We start from the raw sequence: 11,104 nt of genomic DNA, 5'->3' as shown, positions 1-11,104 counted from the left end.
GAGGATGGAAGAGCTAAACTCTGCAAACTGGGTTTCAGCGCTGCGTAATGAGCGCCCCATGGAGCTCCCACTGCGGTGCGCAAGGAAGCTGGCGGCGCGCAACGGCCAGGCAGGGCTCTCAGAAGACAAGGACCCCAGAACTACGATTCTGGGCCCCAGTGGCCAGCTGCCTGGGCCTCCTGCCTCGCCCTCCCAAAAGCGTCGGCTCAACTTGTTCCTGCTTTCCATGGAAGCCAGAGGTTTTCCAAGCACTGGATTTGTCTAGCTCTACCAACGCTCCCTCTAAAACTTAGGCCCGTCACAACCTGTGGATGGAAGAGGGAGGACTAGGAGACGAGGACAAAAGCTATCCCTGTTCTGGGAGGCGCTGATTTAAACATTACAGGGAGCGGGCAGTGTTAGCCCGTGAAGAGTTAAAGGCAGGGCCTGGGACAACAACGCGTCGTACTTACATGCCCCTATTCCCTTTACAAAGTTAAGTATATAGAGAGGGCAGAGAGAAAAAAAAGAGAGCAGGGTGTAGAGAAGCTGGAGTTGAGGCCAGGGCAGAAGGGGACCCAAGGAGGGAGGGGGTCTGGGAGAGGGGCGGGCGCGGGGTGCGCGTCACTCTAGACCGTTGCGGTGGCCGGGCTCGGGGGTCTGTAGCAGCTCTGGGGAGTGGCAGGGCGGGCTGCCCGCGGCGCTATGCTCGCTGTCGGTGTCGCTGCCCTTCTTGCCGCCGCTGCCGGAACCTGCAGAGCCGCCGCCACCGCCGCTACTGTGCGTCTTCACGTGCTTGCTGAGATGGTCGCTGCGCATGAAGCGCTTGTTGCAGACTGGACAGGCGAAACGCTTCTCGCCCGTGTGGGTCCGCAGATGCCGCTGAAGTTCGTCGGAGCGCGTGAAGCGCTTGCCGCAGAAAAGCCAGTTGCACACGAAGGGCCTCTCGCCCGTATGCCAGCGCAGGTGGGCCTTGAGGTGCGACGTCTTGCCGTACACCTTACCGCAGCCCGGGATGTGGCAGCTGTGCAGGCCTTTGCGCCGCAGGCTCGCCCCAGCCGGGCCCAGTCGCTCAGCTTCCTGGCAGTTGGGGCAGTCGCAGGTGGCTCGGCCGGAGTACCGGCGCGCGGAGGAGCGCGGGGAGCCGCCCAGCGGCGCGGACGGCCCGGTGCTCAGCATTGAGCCCCCCGCGCCTGCCAGCGGCGACGGGGCGGAGTCCGAGTACGAGCCTGGAAGTACCGGCTTGAAGCCGTCCATGAGGTGTTGACCCGCGGGGCTGAGCAAGTGCGAGGAGGCGCCGCTACTGAAGGCCGAGTGGCTCAGGCCTGAGTAATCCGAGTTGTAGCCACTGAGCGGGGAGTGCAGCGAGGTTTGGAGCCCCCCGGCGGCAGGGTGCAACGAGCCGGGTAGAGCCGCCGCGCCGTTGGGATTCTGCACGTCGATCCAGCCCGCGCCCACGTCCCACCAGCTGGAGGCGCCAGCCGAGCCCACGTCGCCCGCGGCGCCCAGGCCCGGGTGAGAGGGCTTGAACCACGACTCGTAGGGGTGCGCCATGCCCACGCGCGGGTAGATACCCTGCAGCCCGTCTACCGAGGTGTGCACCTTGGAGATGAACACCGGCTGGTGGGAGCCGTCCTGTGAGTGCGCCGAGGAGCCCCCGCCGCCCCCGCCGCCCCCGCCGCCGCTACCCCCGGATACGCCGGGGGCCTGGAACACAGAGTAGTCGTTAGCGAAGGGCGAACTGGATGCTGCAGCTGCCGCAGCGGCGGCGGCCGCGGCGGCGCTGCTGGAGGTGAGGGAGAAGGCGCTGGAGCCTGGCGAGCCGCCGCAGCTGAACGAGTCGGACACCAGGGCTGCGGCCGCCGCAGCCGCAGCAGCGGCCGCCGCAGCCGCAGATGACGAGCCGCCGTTCCTGGAGGTCCCCGACACGCCGAAGGTGGAGAGACTGGACCCCACCACGTTGCAGCTGCCGGAGGAGGACGAAGAGGAGCGTTTCCAGGGATGAAAGCCTTTGCCGAAGGAAGAAGAGCTGTCCGAGAGGGAAGAGGGAGACGGGCTGGGACTGCCGATCTTATTGCAGGTAGCAGCAAGCATGGCCAGAGGAGTCGATCCCAACCTTGGTTCTTCCTGCAAGAAGGCGAGAAAGGGTGGGGGAGGGGAGGTGGGCAAGGGGCCGATGGGGGGAGGGAGGAGAAACATGTATCAGTCCTCTGGTAACCTCCAAAACGCCCCATTGTACCCCATCTCTCTCGCTGCGGTGCGCCGCCACCAACTCACCTGGCACCCCCAACAGCCCCGGCGCCTGGCTGCTTCCTACTCTACCAGAGGGGACAAGTTTGGCTGCCGGCGTCTGATTCCAGAGCAAAGCGCCGCGCTAAGAAGAGTTTGACAAGTATTTGCACCTAAAACAACACTTTCGTGCACACAAGGCCCCAGATACTTCGAAACAAACAAGTAAAAAAAGTCCAGAACGGAGAGGAAGTCTCCTTTGCCAAGAAGCCTGGGAAAAGACCATTGGATTGCTGTTTTTAAAAGCGCGTCCCCGGTAATCCAGAGAGAGCTTTGAAAATCCTGTTCCGGTCTCCAGAAACCCATCCTGGTTTGTTTCGCCTAGACCAAAAGAGGTCAAACTGTGGAGCTCCCTCGCTCTTGCTGCTTTTCTTTTTATTTTCTTAAAAAGATAAACAAACAAAAACATACCTACAACAGTAAAAACGAGACGAATTCAACGTACCTGCAAGACAAGGCGAGCTGTGGGATTTTTTAAGGGGGAGGGGGAGAACGTGCAGTTTGCCCAGGAGGAAAAACTTGATTTCTTTACCCCCGAAATCGTCGCATGTAAAACAGGTTGGGCGCTAGTCTCCCGGGCAGGGAGCGGCCGGGCGCTGCGAGGTGGCTTGTCTAAATGCCCTTCGAACCTTCTCCTGCGCTGCAAAAAGTGACTCTGCCCCTTCTCCCCCTCTTTCTTTTCTCCAAACTCACTTGTATTTAAAGACAAGGGAGGAAAAAAAAAAAAAAAAAAAGCTCTCAATAGAGAGACTGATAGCCCGTGGCCTGGCCGGGGCGACTTTAACCCCCTCCGAACGCCAATAAAAGGAAACTAATTAAACCAGCAAGAGAAAATCCTAAGACTCACCCCTAGAAGTGAAGTTGCCATCACACAAAAGTGCCCTCCTCCTCTCAGAGGATCTTTTTTATATTGATAAATCAGAGGCAGTGTTTTTTTTAGAGGTGTGCAATACAATGATCAGTTCCGCCCATTCCACCACAATTGTAGCTCCCTCTCCGGCTTTGAAGTGCCGCGGAGGCGCGGCCAGCCAATCTGCGGCCTCGCCGGGCCGCGCCGCGCGCGCGCCGTGAGGTCATCGGCGCCGCGGCTGGCCGCCTGAGGGAGGGGGGAGCGGTAGAAGAAGGGAAGGGAGGCGACTGTGTGTGTTACAAAGCAGTGAGTGTGACTGTGTGTATGTGTGCGTGTGTAACAGTGCGATTGTGCGCCTGAGTGACCAAGCTAGGAAGGATACGACAGTGCGGACACAGGTTGGGGAGCGGGGGAGAGATGGGAGTGTGACTGTAACTGTGACAGTGTGGGGGACAGTGCAGAAAAGGGTGAGCAACCGTGTTGTGTAGACAGGGCAGTGAGCCCTTGAGAGGAAAGGTGTGAGTGCACAGTAGTGTACCTGTATGACAAACCTCTGTAGGGAAGAGGGACAGTGCAGTCAAGTGTGGTGGCAATGTTTGGTGTGCAGGGATATGAAGGAGTGTGTGTGTGTGTGTGTGTGTGTGTGAGAGAGAGAGAGAAAGAAGAGGCAGGTGTATGAGTGTATGCGCTTGATGTGGGGGAGGGAAGAGTGTGTATGTGTGTATTTGTGTGAGAAGGAAGGAAGGTTGCGTGTGTGTGTGTGTGTGTGTGTGTGTGCGCGCGCGTGCGCGCAAGAGAGCGCGCTCGGGTGTATGCATGTACCACAAAGCTGGGGACCGCGAATAGGAGCAGTGAGATTTGAGGAGTGAAACTGCGAAGTTGAGTGAAGCTGAGTAAATAAATAATATTCCCAAATGCTATCACCGTCGCCGACTTCCTGGCACCTTGAACCTAAAGTCCTTAGTGATCTTCTGCTTCACTTCTTGGACATTGACACTACATTTTTTTTGGAGGGGAAAAAATTACCTACCTTTCTCTTCCCAGCTCTCCAACCAAAAGGTAGAAGTTGGGAGGCTCGACGGGTAATTTTAGGTGCGAGACTGAGAACTTGTGCGCCTGCGCCCACCAGTTGTTACTCTGTTGAAGACTTTTTTTTTTTTCCCCGCTGAATAGGATTCAGCTTTGGAAGAGCAAGTCTTACTCTGGGAGAGGGGGTGTGTTTGCCCTGTGGCTTTGAGTAAATTTCAATACAAAAGAATCAGGGGGTGAGAAAGCATTGTTTTTTTTCTTTGGGTGAGAAATTAAGGTGCAATTTATGGAAAGTTAAGAGAAGTTTTCACCGGAAACCCCACTGCCTCTTGGGGGGGGGGAGGAATCAGAATTTGATAAATCATCTATTCGTCTGAGAGTACAGCCAAGTTGTTGACTAATCTTAGACCACACTTACTCAGGTATCTATGAGCCAGAGATCCATGAGCGTATATACAAGTTAATAAATATCAGTTCAAACTCGGTGGGTTTTATTTTTATTTCGGTGGGTGGTGTGCCATTTGAGTTATTATTTGCCTTCAGAAATGTATAATTTAACTACCACCGCAAGGAAACATCTTCAACTGCAATAAGCAACACACCAGTGTAGCAAAAAATCCAGAGACCCTGGAGCCTTGTTGACTATTCCTATGTTTAAGGACAATAATTCATATATCTAAGCAGTTACAAATGTGCCCAGAAGTCTAATTTTTAAGTGGAATTGATTAAATGTGACTAGCTAGGAGAATTGTTTTGTCTTGGCTGGGGAAGCATTTTTATTTTTCCAATCGTATTTTAATTTTCTTCAAATGCATCACAGCTTCTGGAGATGTAAAAAAAAAAAAAAAAAAAAACCTCCTGGCTTTTAGGGACTCCGAAGTCAGGTTGTAGCATTTGTGATTTGTGTAAGTTTCATTAAGCAGAGTTGAGACTGATGTTGGTGGTGTGAGAGTGTGGTTTCTGACCCTGTTTTAACGGTGTTGGAATATTGACTGTACATCATATCTATTGATTAAGGGGGTAAGGTATACACTCTCATACTTTGAAGTAAGTGTGAAGTAAATTAATGAACTGCTTTCTTTCTCTGAAGGCTGACGCTTACCATAAATGTCGTGTTTCTCCCTGCAAGCCGCTCTGAATGATTTTAGCGTGTTGAGAAGGCGTGACAGGCCAGCCCAGAAGGAGGAAGGGGTGGGGGAAGGAGGGAACTCTGTTTAACAAATAAAAGAGAATTAACTTCATTGCTTTGGTCTCCTTCTATAATGATATTCATTTTAAGGACCTAATACACAGTTGTTCAAATTTGGGGTTTAATTCTAATCAATATCGTTACTCTTGAAGATGGAGAAGAAAAGCTTTGAAAGAAGACTCCTATGAGTAGTTATTTATTTTATCTTTTTATCCTCCTATCTTCTGGAAGGAAGTGAGACAGGACTATTAAAAAGTTAAATGTTGATTCTAAGAGTAAAGAGAGGCGTTAACTGCTGTTTCCCCAAAAAATGCCAGGAATTAGAAAACCCAGCATCATGTGATTACAATTTTGAGCTACCCAATTCTAACATTTTTTATTTGTATAAATTCACATTAGCATTATATATCATTTTTCCTATGACAATGGGTCACAACAATGGTGTGGATTTAATCACCCTGGATTCTCCAATTTGCATAAAGTTGGTTTGCATCATTTGGGGATTTTCACATAGATTTACATGTTCCATTTTCTTCACTAAATTTTTTTTTTGTTTTAATATTTATGGTCCACTTCAGTTTTTTTTTTTTAATGAGGTGTTTATTTCATAGCAGTACTGACCAAAGAGCAGTTTTTCTTCTATTCACTGCCCACCCCCCCCCAAAGAGAGAAGTGGTTAGTGTTTTTGTCATAAGGTATATTGCAACAGAGATAAAAAGGAAAGACAATGAGCATTATATAATTGACCAGAAATTTAAACAGTAATATCTTGCTTCTGGTTTCAGTTATTCTGGTCTCCACAGCAGCTCTTTCTCCATTTGGAAAAAGTGACTAGTGATTCGATGATTTTTGAATCTCCCATAGGACGAAACATCTGTATTCCCTTCTAGAAACAGCCTACGCAGCGAAGCATTTCAGGATGAATACAGTACGTTTACCGTCGGTGATATTGATCTTTACTCTTGAGCATCATATTGTGATAACAGAAAGGTTTGGAAGGGTAAGGGAAAGAAAAGATAGGAGATACAGGCTTTGTAACATTAATTAAAAGTTTCCCCCACCCCATATGAAGTTTAATGGGCTGGCGCGGGTGTGGGGGGGTAGATGGATGTTCTGCTGTTTCTTGCAAACCTGTGGGATCCACTTTCATGAAGCTAAAATCTATTAGCATTCTGTATGCATCGGCAGCATAAATTTCATTTGAATTTCAAATTTAATAAACCAGGAGGTTTTTAATCATCCCTGGTTTTATTTGTTTGATATTAACATGCTTATTGACCGGGTCTGGTGACCAGTTTGATCATTACAGGACAGCAAAAAGTTAATTAAAACGACCACAGCCCCTTAATCATATCATCTGTCTCATCCATGTCGCTCTCTTTATTACCAGTGATGATGGATAGTCTCCCAGATTAATTTCTCTGTTTCTTCGATTTGGACAACAGCTTTTGGGACCTAATTTACATCCTGGGAACAACTTGCTCAAGTATATCTAACACCTTGCAGCTACAATATACATCAACATCTCCTTAGATGGAGAGGAGAAGGGGGGATTTTTTTTTTGCAGACGGGTTTGAAGACTAATCAATGCTCCGACCTGGAGTTCGTACGCTTACACAACCAAAATATACATATGTAAGGTCCTAAACGCAAATTCGAGGCCTGAATCCCTACTTTTCCTTCTCTGGGGATGTAAAGTGAAATATGCCTCTGTTGCTTGGTTAAATAACTTAAAATGTGAAGATAGAGCGACAAGTAAATAAAGCCATCTGTAACCATTAAGTACAATTAGGGATTTATAGTAAAAAAAAAACATCAAAGTTATCTAGGCGTTGAAGTGTCCTCCAAAGCGTATATGACAAATACCGTTTTGAGCGTGTTAAGTGTGGCCGGTATAAATACCTATATATATACGGCGCTGTAGAAGCCTAACTGAAACAATATCAATAATACACATGAACTATAAGCGCGAACCTCTGCCGGGTATGTTTACACCCGGCTCTTCGCGTCTCGGTTTCCAGAGCATTAGGAGGAACGCGCAAGCCGGGGTCGGCGTCTGCAGTGGACGGTGTGAATTCGGCGCCCGCCCTGCGCCCCAGGCGAGCACCTCTCCCAGGGTGGAGAGGCGGCCCCCAACTCCTGGCCGCTGCGCGGAGACCAAGCCCGACCGGGACCAGTTGGCTGCTAAATAAAGCGTGAAGCTGAGTGGGGCGGGAGCCGAGCGCTGCCGGCAGCTGCTGAGAGGATCGGGTTGGACCAGGTTGGAGGTGGCTCCTCGTCCGGGCTCTCTGGTCAAAGTTTCTTTCCTTCAGGAAGATAAAGCAACCTGGCCAGGCGTGGACCTGTGGATTCCTGAGGGGTGCCCCTCTGCCATCCACTCCTGCTGTCGGGTAGTTTTACTAGGAAGTTGCCTAACATTTCCTGGGAAGGGAGGTAATAAAAGCGCCTTGCTGGTGGCAGATTGTTGAACCGTAGGTGGGAAGGGATCAGCCGGCCAGAGCCTAGAGAGGGCTGTATTTTCCTGATTGGAAAATGGGAACTTCCACGCTGAACAATAGCCCCTATTAGTGAGGTTATTCGGTTTCAAACTGTCCGGCCACTTTTACAGGCGAGTTCTTCCTTTCCCAGTACTACTTCATGAATGCATTTGTTGACCACAGCGGAGCAATAGTAACTCTTGGTCTACTTGTATAGGATCTCCTCGTGGATGCAAATCATCGCCCTGATGTCTCTTTCTGGATAAATGGAACAACTTAAAGGAGTGTTTCAAATTTTGTTGCTTAATGGACTCGATCTTTTTCCTCCCTGTCACAACGCTTAATATTTCCTTTTTTTTTTTTTTTTATTCTCTGCCACTTTAAAACATTAAAAACTTATGGACAGTTTAATTAAAAGAGATGCATCCAACTAACTTAGATTATTACCTACCTTGAGATATTTTAGCTGGAGCATTCAAATTGCCTATATTCATAAACAAGGAGAAGGATTTTCCCATGTACCAAACAATCATATGAATACATGGAGCAGTTCATAAGCAGGAAAAACATGAGAATGTTTATCAAAGTAGGTACTTGGTATCTCCATCTCTATGTGTATCTTCTATTGAAGGAAGAATGCAAAACACATTTTCCTATTCGTTGTCTACATGCGTAATGTTATATATTCATGGTATGTTAACATGACTTGTATGCTAGTTCTACAGGCAGGCATGTACTATATGGTATATTTCATCTTCGTATCTCTGCCAACCGGTAAGTGAAACTGATAATTAATTCTAAAGCACTTCATGTTCCTCCTTCATCATGTAAAAGAAGGAAATACATGTAGGGAAAAGCATTTCCTCACTTGGATTGTGTGTGTGTGTGTGTGTGTGTGTGTGTGTATTCTTGATGCGCAAATTAAGAAAGAGAGGGAGAAGCTTAGACATTCAGATGGAGTAAGGCTCTGTTTTTTGTTTTTTTTTTCCTAGAATGGATTTGTTTCAGCTATTTTCTGTTTTGGTATTACATATCACTTTCTCACAGCTAACACACAGAGTTAAAAACTACTAAATTCTTATCCTCAACACTATTGATTTCTTTTCATTCTGTTCTGTTACTAGAGGAGGTAATGCTCCCAGATTACCCCTTCGTCTCCTCCAGACGGTTGACAATTGCAATCTCAGTTTCAGGAAGATAAATGTTACTTTGGGAATTGTGTTTAATTACAAATAATCTAGGAGCTGCTCTGGGTCTCTCAGTTTAACTACACATGTGTTCAAATCATTGTGCAAGGTTTACAAATGGATGATATTTGTGAAAGGGGATACAATGTGCTGTACCAAAACCAGAGTAAACTAGGATGCTTCCCACTTAGAGTTTGTCAACAGATCCCTTAGAAATAGCACAGACAGAGATAACAATAACAACAACAACAAAAAAAAAAGTGTGAGGTCTCAGAGTACTTGCAAGATTAAGGAGAGGAAATTACACTGGTAAAGTTTACCTTCAGGTCAATTTTATTAAAATACAAATCTGAAAATAAGTCATCTCTTGCTGAGTTCTTAAAATGACTTACATAAACTCACTGCATACATCTGTGTAGGGAACATTGTCAAGTTCACATATTCTGATTTTCTTTTCAGTTTTTTTTTTTTTCCTGACAGGAAAAAAAAAATTCTCTGAAAATAGACTGAGGGTTATTTTTACAGTTCCTGTTGTAACTCAACTGCTACCTTTGTGTGTGTGTCTGATTCTTTGCTTGCAAGGCAGCTCAATTAGTGTTGTTTGTGTGTGTGCTTGCTCCCCCCCCCATAGTCTTATTAACAAGAGAAAAGGTGGCGAACAGGTTATTCTCTTAACCTGACCTGGCTGTACGAGTAAGATGAGCAGCACTGAACAGATGTCCCCATTTAAGCCATTCTTTTCCCACATGCCTCCTGGATATTGCAGGCGCGCAGGAAGCTCGCTTCAAACCTGGCCCATTTCAGGCCATAATGGCCACGTTATTTCGGCCCAGTGAACACGAACAAAATCGCGTGCTTTAGAATCATTCGACTCTAAGTCCAGGAAAAGCAGGGGGTGTGGTGGCAGTGGGGGTGTGTATGTGGGGGGGATATGGAGAGCTGATTTCATCTCGAATCGCAGGAAGAGAACTTACTCAAAAGAATTTTTCCCCTGCAAATATGGTATAATTTACAGCGCAACTTAATAATCCGAGGGGCAATGCAAAAGCCCTTTGCGTTGTAAACCGCTTCTAATTACCTGCCAGAGCAATTAGCTGACTATCACGAAGAAATTAGATCGCTCAATGTAGCATAAATAATGCGAATAATTTTGTAAGAAGAATGGAAAGCGAGACCTGGTGTTTCTTTATAAGGAAATAACACCTCGTACTGTACGAGCCCTCCATGAACACATATTAATGTCTAGGCATGCATGGCAATGAGTCCGAGCAGGAGCCCTCTGGCTGCAGCTCAGCGCTTTTCCCGTTTACGTATGCGGGGTGAAAGTCGGCTTCCAGGCGTTCGATCTCCACCTTCCAGCTCACAGTAATTAACACATAGCGACTTCATGGGAAAACCTGTTTTCCAGATGATTTTTACAATGCAGCTTTATGTCTCATTTGGCAGTTTAAATAGCTGGAGTTGTTCTCTGGCTTCATCTCTGCTATCATCTGTTGAGCATATTTTGCTTAGAATATTGAATCCCAACCAAAACTTGGGTGCAGGCTTTTGCTGACTTTTTCTTCTTCTTACTGTTAAGAAGTGGAGTTATCAGAAGCCTCTTTGAGGACAGGGCAGCAAAGAATTCTTGTGAGGACCCGTAAGTGCCAGCAGGTATTTGTTTTCCGGAATGAGGTTACAAAATATATTACAATATTTTTGTGTGTCCTTTCCTTTTTTTTTTTCTTTTTTTTTTTAAGTTACCTTGATCATATTTTATGTTTAAATCACTTCTTTTGACTAAGTTTCCACGGGGGTAGGGATGATGAGTTTGCACATTTTTTAGTAAAGGTAACCAAGAATAAAGCTAAAACCCAGTTTTGGAGGAAAACTGAGGATGCTTTTGGGTGTCTGGTAATACTACCAAGCTTTTTGAAATTCACTGGGTTTGTAAATCATAAATGAGAAAACAGAGCTTCAAATGATGTTTGGAAATTGATTATGTGTGCTCCCCCCCACACACACACTGAACTGTTGCCCACAGCTCCACTGGTTCTAGTGCCACCAAAGTAAAGGGAGGTAGAGGTGCCAGTATTCCTGCTAAGAAGTGGGATTTGGGTCAAGT

The 11,104-nt window shown here is 47.3% G+C and overlaps 1 protein-coding gene across 1 annotated transcript; it reads right to left on the bottom strand.

Moving 5' to 3' along the window:
• Nucleotides 1-603: 603 nt before the first annotated feature.
• SP8 (Sp8 transcription factor) lies at nucleotides 604-3,136 on the bottom strand. The gene is made up of 2 exons (XM_007945991.2): nucleotides 3,116-3,136; nucleotides 604-2,106 (listed from the first exon to the last, which is right to left on the bottom strand). Exons 1-2 carry the CDS (start codon nucleotides 3,134-3,136, stop codon nucleotides 604-606), a joined length of 1,524 nt encoding a protein of 507 aa, XP_007944182.1.
• Nucleotides 3,137-11,104: the final 7,968 nt, after the last annotated feature.

The sequence above is a fragment of the Orycteropus afer genome, unplaced genomic scaffold (genome assembly GCF_000298275.1).
Source record: "Orycteropus afer afer isolate SDZICR_OR568_19922 unplaced genomic scaffold, OryAfe1.0 scaffold00008, whole genome shotgun sequence".
NCBI lineage: Eukaryota > Metazoa > Chordata > Mammalia > Tubulidentata > Orycteropodidae > Orycteropus > Orycteropus afer.
The sequence above is the reverse complement of the archived record's forward strand: the minus strand, read 5'-3'. Positions and strand labels throughout refer to the sequence as shown.